Raw genomic sequence first — 18,424 nt, forward strand, 5'->3', positions numbered from 1 at the left:
ACACCTGAAATTTATAGGATGTTAACCAGTTACAATAAAAATTAATTTAAAATATAATGGTGCTAATTTAGTAAGTAATAAATTTTAAAGATAAATAAGATTAAAAGGTGAAATACAGGCTTTAAAAAAGAAAATCTGAAAGAATGAATCACTAGCAGAGCTGTATTACAAGAAATGTAAGGAAGTTCTTCAGGCACAAGAAAAATACTACCAATGAAAATCTGGATCTACACAAAGAAACGAGCACCAGAAATAATAAATATCTGAGTAAATATAAGACTTTAATTTCTTTAATCTCTCTAAACATATTGACTAAAGTACATTGTGGGCTTATAGCTTATGTAAAAATAAAATATGTAACAACAGTAGCACAAATAATGGAAAGGGGAAATGAAAGTAGCCTATTGTAAGGGTCTAGTATACCTGAAGGGGTGTCATATTTGAAGACATACAGTAGTATGTTGAAGGTGTATTTGTAAATCCTAGGTAAACCACTAAAATAATAAAACAGAGTGTAGCTAACAACTTAATAGTGAAGGTAACATGTCATAAAAATACTCAATCCAAAAGTGGGCATGAAAAAGAAAAATGTGAACAAAAACAGATGGGACAAATGAAAAACAAATACCCATGTTGCAGATTTAAACCAAAGAATATAGGTCATTACAATAAATAAAAAGCCCCTGGTAGAACTATCAGAATAGATTTTTTTAAAGACCCACTATATACTATTTATATGAAACCCACTTTAAGCCTAAACACACAGATAAATTTAAACAACGGGAATGACTTTTAAAAATATATAAACACCACCCTAGCTTGTTTGGCTCAGTGGATAGAGCATCGCCTGCGGACTGAAGTATCCCAGGTTCGATTCCAGTCAAGGGCACATGCCCGGGTTGTGGGCTGGGTCCCCAGTAGGAGGTGTGCAGGAGGCAGCCGATCAATGGTTCTCTCTCATCATTGATGTTTCTATCTCTCTCCTTTCCCTTCCTCTCTGAAATCAATAAAAATGTTATCTATTCTAATAAAAGCCTATGTGGTCATCACGCTGTAACAACCCATCTCCAGCAGCCTGCGTGTGCAGCAGGTGCACACGGGTGGGCGGGGCTGCATGTGTGGTGAGGCACGCATGGGTGGGCGGGGACTTGACGCTGCGTGCACAGCTCCACACAGAGCCGGGTCCTGGCGCGTCCACATGGCAAGGCTGGAGGTCCCGGCAGCTCCACGCTGAGCCGCAAAGGCAGGACCCCCAGCTCCGGCCTACCTCTTTGGGGCAATCCATTGAGGAGCCCTGGATGGGTGGCGGGGTCTACCTCTTTGGGGAAATGGATAGCGGGGTTCCCACACTGTGAGAGGGCACAGGCCAGGCTGCGGAAACCCCCCTCCCCCCCACTGAGTGCATGAATTTCGTGCACCAGGCCTCTAGTGTGTGTGTGTGTGTGTGTGTGTGTGTGTGTGTACTAATCAGAAGGTAGCTGAAGTGTCTATACAAGTTTCCCCCAATATCTGAAAGTAGAGCATTCCTGTGAAACTTCACAAGCCAAAATGGCATAAAGCGAAGAAGCAATTACCATTATTTTATATGGAAAAAATTTTGAGCACTCCCAGACCCAAAAGTAACCTACCAAATAACATGTAAAACTTAAAATAACACTACATATAGTAAAAGCAGGAATTATATGATAACATACCATGCTTTAAACACCCATCAATCCACTCAAGCAATAGATTCCATCTTATCCATTACTGGATGCCAACTTAAAGAGACTCCTTTACTACTAGCAGAACCAACAGTAACTTCAACAGCTTTCAAGATTCTGTGTGTAAATAGTACAAATGGTGGGCTCAGGAAAGTTCAACACTCATACAATATATTTCATTCACCACAATCAAAATACTTATGTACAGTTTTATACTAAACATGACACCCATATACGCGCTCTCTCAGATTTTTCTGATACCTTGGGACACATATTGCTAATGGATACACAAAAGAAACCGAGATAAAGCACAGACACTCACAGACACAGCTCGAAGCTCTGGTGCCTGGTGCTGAGATGCTGGGTGTCGGTCCTGGGGAGGGAGTTTGGTGGTGCCACTCTTGCTGCTCCGAGTGCACGCTGCCTCTATAATGGCTTGCTGCAAAATAAACAGTGAACACACTTTTTGCTTTTTGACGTTTTCATAAAAATGAAAATCCTCTTCAGATTTCTTTCATTTGGTAAAAACAGATAATGTAGGTCTTTCATAAAAACAAAGCAGCATAACATGAACTTTCAAAGAGCAGGAGATACCTGTATTAATATAAGATAAAAGGACTTCAGAACAAGAAATATCAGGGATAAAGAGGAACATTAAAAAAAGGAACATGAATTCATCAAGATTACATAACAATCCTAAATGTGTATGCACCTAAAATAGAGCTTCAAAATATGTGAAACAAAAACTGACAGAACTGAAGAGAAATAATCCAGTTACAGCTGGAGATCTCAGCACTCCTCTTTCAGTAACAGAACGAGTAGATCCCTCAAAATCAGTAAGTTTATAGAACATAAAAAACCTATCACTCAATGACGTAACTGGCATTTATAGAACATTCTACCCAGTGGCACTTAAGTGCATTCTTTTCAAGTGCATCTGGAATAATCATCAAGACAGACTAATTTCTGGACCCTAAAACGAACTTTAACAAATCTAAAGAGAACTGAAATCATACAAAACATATTATCTGACTATAATGAAAGTTAATTAGAAATCAATCATAGAAATACATTTGGAAAATCTTCAAATATTTGGAAATTTAAGCAATACACATAGAGATAATTCATAGGCCAAAGGAAAAAATCACAATAAAAACAGTTACCTTTAGCCCTAGCCGGTTGCCCAGTGGTTACAGCATTGGCCCTCAGACTGAAGGGTCACAGTTCTATTCTGGTCAAGGGCACAAACATCCTTTGCAAGCTCGATCCTCAGCCAGGGTCCGGGAGTGCGCAGGAGGCAACCAGTAATGTGTCTCACATCAATGTTTCTTTCTGTCTCTCCCCTTTGCTTCCACTCTCTCTAAAAATCAATTGAAAAAAAATATTCTCGGGTGAGGATTAAAAAAATAAAAAATCTACCCAGCTGGTGTCGCTCAGTGGTTGAGCATCAACCCAGGAACCAAGAGGCAACCAGTTAGAATCCTGGTCAGGGCATATGTGGGCTTGATCTGCTCATGGGGGGCATGCAGAAGGGAGCCGATCGATGATGTTTCTCTCTCATCAATGTTTCTATGTCCCTTCCTCTTTCTCTAAAAATCAATTTTAAAAAATATTTTCAAAAAATAAAAAATGCACCCGGCCAGCATGGCTCAGTGGTTGAGCATTGACCTGTGAACTCAAGGGTCCCGGGTTCAATTCCCGGTCAGGGCTCATGCCCAGGTTTCGGGCTCGATCCCCAGTGGGGGGCATGCAGGAGGCAGCCGATCCATGATTCTCTCTCATGGATGTTTCTTTCTCTCTTCTCTTCTCTTCTCTCTCTCTCTCCCATCCTCTCTCTCTAAACAAATCAAAAATTTTTTAATAAAAAATAAAAAGACCCTGAGTTTATGATAGAAATAAAATTTTGGAGGTAGCTAGGACACCAAATGTACTTTGAAAATTGGTAAACAAATAGAAAAAAAATCATGTATTTTGCCTTTCCTGTATAAACTATATTAAGGAACAATTTTAAAAATCACCATTTGTAATTCCTAATAAATGATGGATGTAGACAATTATCAATAGAAGATAAATCCATTAAGTGAAAAGTTAACAGGGAACTTTAAAATGAATAGGATCATTTAACAACACTTGAATTCATGGATAAATCTTATTCTTAAAACTTCAGTAAAAGTGGAGCTACCAGATATTGTATGCCTTGTAATGGAATTCAATAATAAGTACACAATACCAACAATGAAGTATTCTCCCCCAAAAGTACAAGTTAAATCCTAATGAAACTTCATCTGAAGATATAACTACCAGTTTACAGAAAGCAGGGGAGAGAGAAACAAGTTAAGTAATACCACAGGAAGCGATCAGCAAAGTCCAGAAGGTGGGAAATTGTACAAGACAAATAACCTGTTTTTGTTTTTGTTTTTTTAATAAATGGCGTGGACCCTGCTGGTGTGGCTCCGTTGTTTGAGCATAGTCCTGTGCACCCGAGTCACAGGCTTGATTCATGGTCAGGGCACTGCTTGATCCCCAGTGCGGGGCATGCAGGAGGCAGCCAATCGATGTTTCTTTCTCCCTCTCCCACTCTAAAATCAATTTAAAAAAATATTTTTTTTTAAATATAATAAATGACTTGGGATGAAAGAGAGGAGGAACAGGTAAGGGAGATTGTTGTAGACTAAAAGAGACTTAAGACATACATCAACCAAATGTGGGTTTTGTTTGGATCCTGATTCAAATAAGGCAACTATGTATTTTACCTGTTAAAGATATATTCCTAAGTTTTTAAGACTGAAATTACACAATTACTAGGATTTGCTTTTACATTATTCCCCAAAAAAGACAAAAACAATGTGGGGTTTAAATAGAAGAAGCAAGATGTTAATAAATGTTTAAGTTGATGGTAGATGCTTGGAGACTCATTATATTACTCTACCTTTTTTTTTCATGTTTGAAATTTTCCAAAGTAAGTTAAAATATACATAGAGTTTATCTTCCACATGGCCAAATGTTCTGCTAGGATCAAGCATTATTTTATTCTCAGAAATACTAGTACTTGTTAAAATATAGACCCTGGAGCCCCCCCTCCAAACGTCTGGGTCAGAATCAGATTAGGCATAAAATGATCTGCTTCCCCCATGAGGCCAGTGCAGCTCAGCTAGGTATGCACCCAGCAGTTGACACTGCATGGTCCCTCGGCTAAGGCTGCACCAGCAACTCTGGGTGATGAGAGTCAAGCTATGGGCTTTGAGGGATCAGTGCACAGTAAGGAATAGGATGCAGAGAAAGGGAATTCTGCCTGGAAGTGGTAGCATGAAGAAAGGGGGATGGGTGTAAAACAGACTTTTCCAGGATGAGAGACCTGGGCTGAGGGAAGAAGACACTGAAGAGAAAGACTAAAGATACGAAAGAGACAACTTGTTGGGGCTCCAGCCCCACGATGGCAGGAGAACAGGGAAGCCCCCGCGGGAGAGGCTTGGTGTGGACAGCAGGGGGATGAAAGAGCGAGCATGGGTGCGGTTATGGAAGTGTGAAGAGTGGTACCATGAGTATCTAGAACTGTTGTCCCAAGCAGTAGCCATAAGCCACATGCAGCTACTGCACAATGAAACGTGGCTGGTCTGACTTGTGTGCTGTACCAATATGATGCACTGGACTTTGAAGATTTAGTAAAAAGAAGCCAGGGTCCTAGCTGGTTTGGCTCAGTGGATAGAGCATCAGCCTTCGGACTGAAGGGTCCTGGGTTCGATTCCGGTCAAGGGCATGTGTCCGGGTTGCAGGCTCGATCCTCAGTAGGGGGCATGCAAGAGGCAGACAATCAATGATTCTCATCATTGATGTTTCTACCTCTCCCTTCCTCTCTGAAATCAATAAAAATATATTTTTTAAAAAAGCAAGCCAGGGTCAAATACCTCGTTGATTATTGTTATATTTATTACATGTTGAACCAATAATATTGGAATATTTAGAGTTAAAATATTATTAAAGTTTATTTTACCTGTTTCTGTTTTTTTAATGAGACTCCTGGGAAATTTAAAATTACATAGAAGCTCTTATTTGAGGCTGACATGATATTTCTATTGAACAATGCTGACCTAGAGGCTATGGGAGCCAGAACTAGGAGGGAAAAGCCACCGAAAAGCCCCATCTCAGAAAATAACACCTCTTCCTACAGCCCCCAAACCTGCCTCATTCAGACTAAGGTTCAGCCTAATTAATGAAAAAAGTGCTTGCTAAGCCAACTAATTATTAGTACAAATGAATTACAGTAGAAAGTGTATAAAGATAATTTGTTGTCAGACACCATGTACATATAGCAATTAAAGTGGCGAGTGCTTCTCCACTCATTAAGGCAGGCCCTTGAGGCCCTGCAATGGGAAGAAAATCACCAGCCAGCAAGCTATCCAGAGGAAGCATGCGTAGAGCACCTAAGTTCTGAGGAGGATGCAGGCACAGGGAGGTGCCAATCTGGGCTTGGTATTACCCACCCTGGGAAGGAATGAGGGGGAAGTGAGCCAGGGAAGTTGGCTCTTTCCCCAAGTCGATGGTCTTCCTCTTGGTCCAGATTTGCATGCATTTCCACCCGGGTCGGTCCCCACTCCCCAGCTGTGAGTGGGCAGAGGTACTTTTCTGGGTGCCGCCTCCCTCCTCCCTCAGTGGTTCTGCCATCCATCAGATCTTCCTTCCTTCCCACCAGCCTCCTCTGTGGTATGTGGTCAGGGTGGTTTCCATCACACAGGCCACCTCTCTGTTTCCCAAAGATAACACAATCCGTGTGGGTGTTTGCTCGCTGGTGCTGTTATCTAAGATCAACACAGCGGTTCCTACCTCCAGAGGCCTCCAGGGTCAGGAAAAAGCAGAGGCTTCGTGTCTCGGTTGGTGCCTGGTCACCATAGTTGGGGTTTCGGGTGGTTTCCTTCTGGTGGGGGCGAGGGTGGCTGTGAACAAGCTGTGGGTCTTCTTCCCACCGTCTCCACCTTCAGCCCTCTGGCCCTAAGCTCGGGTGGCTGTCAGGGGGAAGCCCCCGCTGCAGGTGGTGATGAGATGTTTTTCAGCAGGAGGTACTCAGTCCCTCACATTCTATTGAGGGGCTGTCCAGCCCCTGCTGGGCCTCCACTGTCCCGAGAGTCTCTACATGGGTCCTGTGCCCCCTGAAGTCAATCGTCAAGTCAGGTGGCATTTAACCATCAGCTGTTCTACTGCCTCAAGACCTCCCCCTAACTGGTTCTCTGCCCCAGGCCTACCCTGCTTGGAGCATACTGACTTTCCTGGAAGCAGGAAGGAGAGAGAGCACTGGATTAGGCTGGGTGGCTTTGGGGGAAGTTGTGTTTTTTCTTCCAGTGAAATAAAAGGTCCAGCATCCCAAGTCTTTAAGGCTTTCCAACTCGCTCATGATTCTATGCTCTGTCCCTCCTGTTAAAGACCCTTCAGCGGGCTCCCTCCTGCACATAAAGCCCACACTCCTTGTGCCAGCAGCTTTCGAGGCAGTGCAGAGCCTGACCCCAACTCCTTCGAGGCCTTTCTTTTGGCCTCCTCCCACCACCACCATCCTCCAAGCCACCCAGCCTCCTCACTGTTGTCCCCAACAGTCTACACCATGCCTCTGTTTGCTCCCATCACTCATGCCACTCTGCTTGCAGCGATGCCCTCCCTTCAAAGCCTGCTCCATTGCCACCATCTGCCTCTTGCCCCGAGCCCCAGCCTGAAGTGAGCTCCTCCTGGGACTTTGATACAGACATTGCATTCAACCCTAGGAGTCACTGCTTGGGCACCCAATAGATGAAGCACTCGGACAGGTTAAGGTTAGTTAACCCTTCATCCAAGAACGTGTGACCATCCCACATGCTTGGCACAGGTCTTGGGCCTGATACAAAAATACTTGTCATCTGTACGCTGCCTTACAGATTATAAGAATCCTCAAAACCACTGAGAGGCAGCCCTGCCACAAGGGGGATTATTAGTGATCTGCCTAACGCCAACCAATTTGAGTAGTTGTGCCAATAGCAGGTCACAGCCCTTCTGCCTTCAGATCCAATCTGTTCCCTCAGAACTGGGCTGAGGGAGGGGAGGCAAGCCCACAAGAAACACCAAGCCATGCAGAGCCATCATGCCTCACCCAGGGGGAATGACTGAGGTTTAACCACTAATTAAAATGATCCCTACACCTGCTCCTTAGAGGACAGTTAGGAGCTCATGCTGCCGACCCTCCCAGCAGTTTCCTCATCTGTAAAGGACTTCCCTCACTGGGGAGGCAGAATTACATGAGCCAGGCTCCCTTGTGCTCCAGAGGCTTGTGGGAGCCAGAGCAGCATCAGTCACAGAACTGCAGGGGCAGGACTAGAAAGCTCTTGGAAAGCTAATGATGGTAAACTCGCTCTATCCAGGGCGGAGGGGGTTCAGAAAGTAGTGAAGACTACAGTCATGCCACCCTGAACGCGCCCAATCTCATCAGAAAGTCGTGAGATCTCACAGAGCAGCAAAGCCAGCCTGGACCCCCCCCCCACCTCCCACTGAAACCAGGGCCATCTGTGGACAGCTGGAGCAGATGGCCACCCCAAGCCAACCCAACAATCTCTCTGGGCATTTAACCTCCATTGTTGATTTCTACCCAGAGGACCAAGGAATGTAAATCAGCCCCTGGAAACTAGGCTGCCCTGAGATGAGGTTGCTGGTTTAAAACAAACACAAGGCTTCCTATATAAGGACCAGCCAGCCACCAGGTGTCACCTCCGCCAGGAATCCCAGGTAGGCACCCTCTCTCTCTGTGGGTTTGCTTATGGGTTTAACTTACTGGCCGTTCACAGGCCCATCTGAACGAAGGGGAGGTTGCACAAGCTGGGGCAGCCTGGTTGCTCAGAGATAACTGGGCTTAGGTCTCCTGGGGATCTTGCTGGGTCAGCTTCATCACCTGTTAAGAAGCTTGGCGAGGTCTTTGGGGGCTGAGGCAAACACATGGGGAATCCACTGCCAAGGGGTCGGCCCTGAACAGTCTTAGAAGAGAACACAGACATCCTTCAATTCATTCTGCCTTAGGCAGCGGGGAGAGCTGCCATCCCAGGTCAAAGCCCTGTCTGCTAGGCTCCTACCTGCATTCTGAGGCGCTGGGAGGGCAGTGGACGCGAAGGGAGAGGAGGGGGAGCGTGTTAACTGGAGACTCTCTTCTCTAGGCCCATCTGTCCCAAGCCAGCTGAGGCCATGCCTTCCCCGGGGACCATCTGCAGCCTGCTGCTCCTCAGTGTGCTCTGGGTGGACTTGGCCATGGCAGGCTCCAGCTTCCTGAGCCCCGAACACCAGAAAGCGCAGGTGAGATTCTCCCCACGAAGCCCCACATTCTGACGGGGCATTTCATTCCAGCCCTGCCATAGCAGCCAGCTGTGTGACATGGGCAGTGGCTCAACCTCTTTGTGCAGCCTTCACAGAGAACACAGAGGGCCCTGGGTCTGACTTACAGGCCCCGCCTCTCTCTGCTCTGGAAGGATATGGGGGCTTAGGGCCCTAAAGAAAACTCTCTCTCTCCAGCAGAGAAAGGAGTCCAAGAAGCCACCAGCCAAACTGCAGCCCCGAGAGCGAGAGCTCGAAGGCTGGCTCCGCCCAGAAGACGGAAATCGGGAGGAAGGGGCAGAGGATGAGCTGGAAATTCGGGTTGGTTCCTCTGTAGTTTTATGCTTTTGTGGTGGGGGAGGGGATGAGGGAAGGGGAAGGCAGGGGGTGATAGCATGAACAGGGGTCCACTTACCAGCATGAAAATAGTTGACTGCACTGTGCTCTATGAGGTCTGTGCCCATGAAGAGGCAAATATCTAAGAGAAGTAACTTTGCTACCACAGAATGGGAACATACAGGAACCATGAGCAGAGGAGAAAGAAGGGGACGCTAGCAGGCGCCAGATATTTTCAAAGGGTGCAGCAAACGGGGTACCCAGAGAAAGACATAGCTGGTCGTAGACTGAAGGTGTTTCCCCGCAGAAAACATTCTGGTTGGCCCAGGGTCTCTCAGACCTGACCTGGGCTGCCGTGCGCCCAGACCGCATCCTGGCTGGCAAGCTGCTGCTGGCAGCGCTGCAGGGCCCACTCGCTGAAGCCCATCTGTGGATGAAGACAGACCAGCCAGGCTTGCCCTGGCTCTGGCTAATCTTGCCTGAGATAAGGAAATAGTTTAGAGATAAATGGAGGACTAGGAAGGGGGGAACTGGAGGGGGGGGGGCGGGGGGAGAAATGGGTTTCATAGGGTCATCCAGGTAACTTTCCTGAAAGGCTGGCTGTGTGTGGTTAGTGGATGGTTCTGACAAGATTTCGGTGGCGACAGACACCTCCATGCAGAGAAACCAGAATTCCCTGGATGGTACTTAATACTCAACCATGGCAGGTACTGAGCTGCTGGGAGCTGGTATCATTGCCCTCATTGATTAAAAGTTCAGAAAATGTACTTGCCTGAGATGCCACTGCCAGAGGGCGGCAGTGGTAAAACTGAAGGTCAGGGCTGAGTCAGTCCCCAAGTCCTCTCTTCCTCCTTACGGTCTGACAAAGGGAGTGCCTCTCACTCTCTCTGGCCTGAGAGAAGCTGAAGTGTGTCCTGCCTTGGCCTTTCTCTAACCACCCACCAGCCACTTCTCCTGTCAGGGATGAGCTCCCCAACCCATGCTTTCTCTGACCCTCTGTAAACCTAAAGGTGTTCTCAGGCACTTCCTCCGACCACCTGGGACATCCTCAGCCCACCACATCCGCACTCGAGGCCGTAAATGAAAATCAGGGAACTCTCTTAGTGAGGTTGGCAGCTCCCGCCGGCAGGTACTCACCCAGCTGGGGTCACTCTAAATTAGCCCAGATGGGGAAGCGATTTCAGTGGCGGCTGACTCAAGGCAGGGCTGGAAGTTTCTAGTTTCCACAAAGGCTGGCCTCAGAAGAAACGGCCCGGGCTGCCTCAGCTAGAACCAGAAGTCTGCAATGTCTGGGAGGTGGTATAGCGGTAGGAGACGGGTGCAGGAGGCCAGCAACACCTTCCGGAAGCCCCTCCCATCCTAGGGCTCCACCTCTTTCATCCCAGGCCCCCCACTTCCTTCAAACATTTTCCTCCTAAAATCTAGTTTCAGAACTTTAATATTTTTCAAACCAAGTCCTTCCCACTCCCCTACCCCACCCATCTCCCACTGAACAGATGAGACGCCGAGGCCAAGGGAGTCTTGTCAGGTCACCTGAAGCTCATCTCCCACCCACCAGTCGCCACGCCGCCTCTCAACTGCCCCTGCCACCCAGTTCCAGCCAGCAAGTCCCTAAGGAGTCTGTTCCAGTGATCTGACCACCCACATTAGCCACGGGGGGTGGAGGGGATGTATCTTTGAATCTTTACTGAAGGGAGATAACGAGAGGGTCCAAGTTCCCTAAAAAACCAATCATGCCATTCCCCATACTCTCCACCTTCACAGTGAAGACAAGTGGGGAAGGTAAATTGTTTTAAAGGAACAAACAGCCATTTGTTGCTTTGATAACTTCTCTGAGCAGTTCGCTCATCTGTAAAATAGGAGTCATAGTGGTACCTGCCTGGAGGGGAGGTAGCGAGGGCTGGATACACTGGGCGCTGCCACACCCTGGGGCTAGCAGAGGTCCTCGGACTGGTGGACTTAAGAATCCTGCATTCTAGTCCTTGGCCACCAACTCTTCTGAGGCCTCAAACAAGTCCTTTAACCTCTCTGGGTCTCAGCTGCTTTATCTGAAAATGGGGGTAACACCTCCTGTCTGGAGTGTAGTGGGCAGAAGGACCAATGAGCAGGGGTTCTTTCCAGCATCAAGAGTCCTCCACTGACCCATGGAGGTGTTCAGACATCTCAGTGACCAATATGGCCAGGTGCTGAGGCAGCTACTGGATGAACAGAGATAAAGATACAGTCTCTGGTCTCAAGGGAGAAAACAATGATGTGGCTGCAAACACAGCTCTTTCCTGTTTCCCCAAAGCTTTTAGTGACAGTAAATCACCTCACAGATTGCCAAATAGGGAAAATGGTGCACTCTTCCTGCAGAAGGAAAAAAACAGAAGCCGAGAAAGAAGAAGGAACTTAGCTCTAGGAAAAGGTTAGCTTCCTGCCTGCACTGAACAGAGGCCTGTGCATATGAGAAAAAGCACCTGGGAAAGGAGAGGTGGGGGCAGTGGAGGGGGCAGAGACCATCACGTAGGCTAGTGCTATGTACACCAGGTAAGCCCACTTCCCCCAAACCTCCCTGCCAGGGCCTGAAATTCCACCATTGTGATTCAACATTGTCTTCAAAAGCTGCACGGCAGGGAGGGGGGCTTGCTAGGGGACACCACAGCTTTTACCTTAGTGGTAAAGGAAGAGTGTCAAGGTTAGCCTCCTAAAGATGGAGGGTGCAAAAAGAATGGGCGTACAAAGAAGAGAACTGAGCTATCCCTCGGTGCACCTGCTGGGCCCACAGGCCCTTTCCCTCTCTGACCCTTTGGGATGAAGTGTTTGGGGCAGGGGTGTGGGAGGCTGGAACCTCTGACATTTCCTGGGTCCTCCCTACTCTCCTCCTAGTTCAACGCCCCCTTTGATGTTGGAATCAAGCTGTCAGGGGCTCAGTCCCACTGGCATGGCCAGGCCCTGGGGAAGTTTCTTCAGGACATGTTTTGGGAAGAAGCCAATGGTAAGTCCCTGCCCGGGTCAGGTCAATTCAGAGTTTTCTTGGAGTCCCAAATGTGAGCCCACATTATGGGTGACACAAGAAAAGTTCTCTTCGCTGACCCCTGCCTCTCAAAGAGCTTCTAATTCCTCGTTCCCAAATAGCTTCCCAAATAGCGGCAGGAGTGGGCGGGGCTGGTATTTGAGTGGCTCGGAGGGTGTTGAGCCCAGTTTTTGTATTCAAAGAGGGTACTAAGTTCTGAGAACTAGCTTTGGAACCCCAGTGAACCCCAATTTCCGCAACCATAAAATGGAGCTAACACCCCTAATAGAGTATAAAATTATTTGATGTTACACCTTTAGTGTATAATTTTACTTCACAAACAACAGGAATTAGTGCTACAATTGCATTCAGAAGAATGGGCTCCACAGCCAGTTAAGCAAAGTTTTTCCTGTTTTTATTTGAATCCCCTCTTACCTTGTAAAGAAACCACTCAACTTTCCCCTGATCAAGGCCACTGGAAGCACCTTACAACCTGCAAAGCACTTCTGTCACCAACATGGCATCACCTAACCCATCCACCACTCGAGGCAGACAGAGAATCGCACTCACCCTTCCATGCAGATAAGGAGACCAAGACTCCGAGCTTTTAGTGACTTGCCCAAGTCACAGCCCAAGACTTCCCCCATTACAAGACACCACCTCACCAGTCACCACTGTGTAAGAAAACCATCTTTGATGGCACTGGCCAGATAGCAGACTCAGAATTTTGACATCTACACCCTTGCTTTTCAGAGGTCCCAGCAGACAAGTGACCATCCACAGGACGGGCCCACCTCTTTGTTCTCCTACTACCCTTAGAAGTGCTCACCGTGGCTTTTAGATTGCTTCTACAACTCCCAGCTCTGAGTGGTACTAGCTTAGGAGCTGAATAAATATTCAAAATGTGTGCTATATGTTCGTAATGAGAATTATTTCACCGAAGAGGAAAATGTCACTGGAAAAATAAGTCTTGTTCTATGGTCAATGGAAAGAGAAAAGGATATGTAGCAAGGCAGGTGTGCACGCTCAGAAAACCACACTAGACCACCTCATACAAGCAGACAGACTACTGGGTGTGTGTGCCAGAAGAGGAGTGGAGGGGAGAGAGACAAAGAATAAGTAAGAGGGGAAAGGGAAGAGAGGGGAGAAAAGGATGGGGAGGGGAGAAAGAAAGACACAGTTCCTTTAAATATCAAAGTGCAATGTTGCAATGAGAGCTTATTATCAACGACTGTGTGGCCCTAGCTCAGGGGTGAGCAAACTTTTTGACTCCAGGGCCACAATGGGTTCTTAAACTGGACCGGAGGGCCAGAACAAAAGCATGGATGGAGTGTTTGTGTGAACTAATGTAAATTCAAAGTAAACATCATTACATAAAAGGGTACGGTCTTTTTTTTTTTAGTTTTATTCATTTCAAACAGGCCGCATCCGGCCCACGGGCCGTAGCTTGCCCACGGCTGCCCTAGCTGGTTTGGCTCAGTGGATAGAGCAGTGACCTGTGGACTGAAGAGTCCCAGGTCTGATTCCTGTTAAGGGCACATGCCCCAGTTGCGGGCTCACTCCCCAGTAAGGAGCGTGCACGAGACAGATCAATGATACTCTCTCATCATTGATGTTTCTACCTCTCCCTCTCCCTTACTCTCTGAAATCAATAAATATATATATATAGGACTGTATGGACAAAGAAAGTACGGGTGACATTATCAGAGCTAAAATCTACTAAACACATTCAAGATCAGAACAGGATTCTGGGAATGCCAAAGCATGAGTCTAAAGTTATTAAGTGGGTGCTAACAATGGCTTCTAGCCACTGCTGGGAAGGGCTTCCTCTTTGTTCACTACTGAGAAGCCCAGCAAAGTAGATACCAACTCATATAGGCAAGGCAGGCCACTGCCTTCATTACTTCACTGATACCTGGTAGTTGTCCCACAACATTTCCAACACCAGCTCACAGCTGAATCGAACCTTGGTCCTTAAGTTCCACAATTTAATTCCAGGGAAGACACCAGCCTTCCTAGGAAGAAACGTCACCTATCAGTCATTTACACTTTAGCATAAACATGCAAACTGGTTTCTGAAAGCTGGTGATGATGGGTGAATCAATAGGAGAGAAAAGCAAACAAGGAGGGAGATTCAAGAGATGCACTGCCAGTCAGACACATGATCCCCTAGAAATATGTAGGGCACCCCTCTGCAGAGTTGGGGTAACACCCACACTGGAAAAAACTACCACAGAGGGCTCGAGAAGCCAAGTATCTTCTTGAGTAAAATTTTGGCCACCTGGCACTCAAGGCACAGCCCTATAGGTACCAACCACTGGTAGACTTAGTAGGCACACTGAAACCCAGCTGCCATTGCTCATCCAGGAACTCCATGTGATCTGTGGGTCATCTGGGAATTCCTTAGAAATGCCATCTTGGGCCCCATCCCTTCCCTACTATATCAGGATTTGTACTTCAACAAGATCCCAGGTTATTAAATGGCTTCTATAAAGTGGCTTAGAGGGAACTGGACTCTACTCAGACGGCACAGCACACTGCAACCAGATTGCCCCGCCTGGCATACAATAGGTGTCGATTGTTATAAAACTTAAAAAAAAAAATGAGACCTGGCCAGGTGGGACCCTCAACAGAACTGTGAACACATGAAAAAGGTGTCCTGTTTCTTCTCTCTTACCTTCTTCCCCATCGATTTAGTCCCAGCTCTATTGTAGACTCTGTTGGGCAGATGGCAGACCACACACACACACACACACACACACACACACACTCTCCCATCTCTCAGATGACCAGACACCTGATTATATGACTACACAGTGACTTCACTGAGTCTTTGCTTTCAAAAGCATCTTCATCTAAGCCAGAGACTGAAACATGTTATCACCATTAAAGGAACTTAAGGTATTGGAGAACAAATGAACTAAGTGGGGGGAGTGGAAGAAATAGAAATGGAGGGAAATGATCTTCTACCGCCCCCAGATAGCCAGCCCCCTAGTACTGAGGTCTAGACTGACATGCTGCCCTGAAGCTTAGCCACATCCCAGTTCCATTGTTTAGTGGGGGCACAACCCTGATCACCCTAACCACACCCACAGCCCTCTTCTTAACAGCTGGAGAGGATGGAAGGTCCAAGTGTGATCAAATTGACCCAGGAAACCAGCTGCTGACCTGGGGAAACAGCAGCCATGGATTGGGCTGGGGGCGGTGCTTACGAGGGGGATGTGTGCCAGACCCTGGTGGGAATGCTGGTCAGCTCCATCCCATCAAAAAAAAGAACAAAGACTTACTTTTCTCTCAAAGGACTCACAAGCATTCTCTGCCACTTGCCTGCGTCATTCATTAAAAAAAAAAAAATTTTTTTTTTTTCACATTTTTTAAGCCCACTCTGGACTGGGCAATCTCACCTGGGGCGGGCCCATGATGTGGTTGAGTGCTATGGGCTAGACTCAGACCTGAATCTGAATACCAGTTCTGATCCAGACCAGAATATTGAATTTCTCAGGTTCCTCAAATTAAAATACCCACCTACCTGGGTTACTATAGAGACGGAACACAGTATCTCCCTCAAGGACACCTGGCACATAATAGGCATTCAACTATTCTAACCATCATCACTTACTTCATCCCTGCAGTGCACCAGGCGTTGTTCTAAATACTTGTAAGTAGATAATGCAATTTCAGCTAATTTTCACAAGCTACTTCGGAGGGAGGAAACTGAAGTTCGGAGAAATTAACTTTCCAAGGTCATACAGCAAATACATTGCCCACTCATATCCAGAGCTGTAGTGGTTGAGTCCAAGCGTTTCAAAGTCTACTGCCTCTCAATGGTATTTTCTTGCCCTGCTGCCTTGGGTCCAAGGGATTTCTTTTATTTTTTAAAGTAAAATTTAAAAAAAAAAATAGTTTATTGACTTTTAGAAAAAGAAGGGAGAGGGAGAGAAACATTGATGTGAAAGTGAAACATCGATACGCTGCCCCTCCTGCATGCCGAACCAACAACCTTTCAGGGCTTGTTTCTGTTTTTTTTTTTATTTTCCTTCATAATACAATGGGTCAACTTCAAGTCAACAACTGGCAGAAATAAAACATCAAAGGAGACAAGGGACACACTTGAAAAAATGTAGCATTTCAAACAAGGTCCTATGTCACCCTTCTTAGACCTATTCCTCTAACATTATTTAATGATACCACTAACTTAAGGTTCTCTGAATGGGGTGTATTTACCCTTGGGGTGAACAAGAAATTTGTTGAAGGAGTGCTCGCTTCGGCAGCACATATACTAAAAGAAATTTGTTGAAGGAAAAAAATTCTCCTCATAAAAAGCTTATTTTGTGTTTTAGGATATACCTAGTATATCAGTATACTAGCACATGTATTTAACTCATCATACACTTACAGGTGTGTGCTCAGAAATTCCCTTATGGCAACATGTAAACAGAAGAATGGGGACCCATGCTTAGCTACCTTCCTTAATCTGAATCCACTCCAAATGAGCACTGACAGGGACCACAAGGGCTGGCTAGCCATCTTTGTTTGAGTTTGTTTAATCACTGAATATTTCAGTGGCCATTTGCCCTTACTTTATAAAATTACTGGCATAAAAATGAAGGTCCTGACAGCAAATGATTAGTATTAGTCCCAACTCAATACAGAAAGAAAGATGTAAACACCAGCAACACCAAGAGCAACAGATTTTCAGCCACAAACCGACTATCACTGAGTAGCAGAGTCAACTGTGTGTTCAACTGGAAAGGAAACTGAACCAAGTGAAGGAATATGCTGAAAATGCAGTCAATGACTGTGTCTCAAAGATGATGCATTAACAGAGATTTCAAATTTGTTTAACATTCTCGCAGCAGAGCCTCCTTTTTCCAGGTTTACTTTTGGCTTATGCGTTTGTGTTCAACAATACCTCCATAGAAGATTAGAGGATTGAGTTAATACATGTGCAAGTAGTGAAATAGAATGTGCTCCAGTCTACCTAGAGGCATCAGTCCACAGTCCAAAAACAGTACAACTGATTCATCAGTACCACACCTGTGTACTCGATATTTCTTCCTCTTACTGCACTGCTCTGGAAAAAGAAAAGAATGTATCTATATAGTTTTCAAAGGCTAGGAAGCAGCAGTATATCTGAGTTCCCAAAGTGTAAGATAAAAGTTAACGCTCAGCCCTGATCGGTTTGGCTAGGTGGATAGAGCGTCGGCCTGAGGACTGAAGGGTCCCGGGTTCGATTCCGGTCAAGGGCACGTGCCTTGGTTGCGGGCACATCCCCAGTGGGGGGTGTGCAGGAGGCAGCTGGTCGGTGTTTCTCTCTCATCGATGTTTCTAGCTCTCTATACCTCTCCCTTCCTCTCTGTAAAAAATCAATAAAAAAAAAAAAAATATATATATATATATATATATATATATATATATAAAAAGTTAACGCTCAAAGGCAGCAGAACTTTTAAGAAGATACCATGTCTTACTTATCTCATGCAATTTTGCAGAGGCACATGTATACTCGAGAATGTCAGACCTCTGGGATCGCAGGTTTCGAAGTCGGCCACCAACTGAACCACTGTTCTCATTCTGAGAACTCTAAACAAACGTGGAGAGCATGGGAGTTGGCTGGGAATCTATCCCTTTATTTTCAGAAACTGATGGGTAGGGGTAATACAGAGGCATTCCAGCAGCACAGCAAAAACAATCAAGTCAAACAATCAAGTCAGCCATCCAACATCAAAAACATTGCCAACCAGCTTTCACACCACAGCACAGAAGTAATCCTAAATCCTAGAGATAAAAGTATATAGCACCTTGTGCGTTACCTTGGCAGGAAGACTGCATAGGCTCTGAGATATCCATTTAGTCATCCCTTTAACCCTTTAATGCAGGACTAGTTGGTTTCCCATGTAGGCAGTACTGACATACAGGGCTTATGAAGTAGATATCTATGCTGTTCATTTGGATGACAATGAAACACTCTGAAATATTTAGCAGTTCCCCAAATCTTCCAAACAGGAGAACGAGCCCCCAGTTCCCCACACTGGCAAACATGAGGCATAAACAACGCACAACTAATCCATGGAAG

The 18,424-nt window shown here is 46.0% G+C and overlaps 1 protein-coding gene and 1 long non-coding RNA gene across 5 annotated transcripts in view; one reads left to right on the top strand and one right to left on the bottom strand.

Annotated features, from left to right (window-relative positions):
- LOC139022455 (uncharacterized) overlaps positions 1-18,424 on the bottom strand; it is a 33,665-nt gene that overhangs the window by 13,965 nt on the left and 1,276 nt on the right. Inside the window, exons 1-3 of one of the 3 annotated variants that reach the window (XR_011473709.1) lie at positions 2,867-8,999; positions 2,026-2,142; positions 1,695-1,820 (exon numbers count right to left, since the gene is read on the bottom strand). This is a non-coding gene — a long non-coding RNA (uncharacterized lncRNA). Of the gene's footprint in view, positions 1-1,694; positions 1,821-2,025; positions 2,143-2,866; positions 9,000-18,424 lie in introns of those variants that run through there. The other 2 variants (XR_011473708.1, XR_011473707.1) reach the window with 2 other exon arrangements.
- Positions 8,841-13,260, top strand: GHRL (ghrelin and obestatin prepropeptide). 2 transcript variants are annotated; one of them, XM_070433649.1, is made up of 4 exons: positions 8,841-8,999; positions 9,216-9,338; positions 12,222-12,330; positions 13,102-13,260. In XM_070433649.1, the coding sequence occupies exons 1-4, from the start codon at positions 8,892-8,894 to the stop codon at positions 13,119-13,121; spliced, it is 360 nt and encodes a 119-aa protein (XP_070289750.1). In that variant the 5' UTR covers positions 8,841-8,891; the 3' UTR covers positions 13,122-13,260. The 2 variants fall into 2 exon arrangements, with proteins under 2 accessions (XP_070289750.1, XP_070289751.1); XM_070433650.1 differs by having other exon boundaries at positions 9,219-9,338.

The sequence above is a fragment of the Myotis yumanensis genome, unplaced genomic scaffold, assembly GCF_028538775.1.
Source record: "Myotis yumanensis isolate MYYU_CA2020_CCGP unplaced genomic scaffold, mMyoYum1.0.hap1 SCAF_14, whole genome shotgun sequence".
NCBI classification, from domain to species: Eukaryota; Metazoa; Chordata; class Mammalia; order Chiroptera; family Vespertilionidae; genus Myotis; species Myotis yumanensis.

What these genes read in the sequence shown, in the direction of transcription:
- GHRL (XM_070433649.1), top strand. Translation starts at nt 8,892, where the DNA reads ATGCCTTCCCCGGGGACCATCTGCAGCCTGCTGCTCCTCAGTGTGCTC. An exon ending in AGGATGAGCTGGAAATTCGG is followed by an intron (nt 9,339 to 12,221) that starts GTTGGTTCCTCT and finishes CTCTCCTCCTAG; the next exon opens with TTCAACGCCCCCTTTGATGT. An exon ending in GTTTTGGGAAGAAGCCAATG is followed by an intron (nt 12,331 to 13,101) that starts GTAAGTCCCTGC and finishes CTTGCTTTTCAG; the next exon opens with AGGTCCCAGCAGACAAGTGA.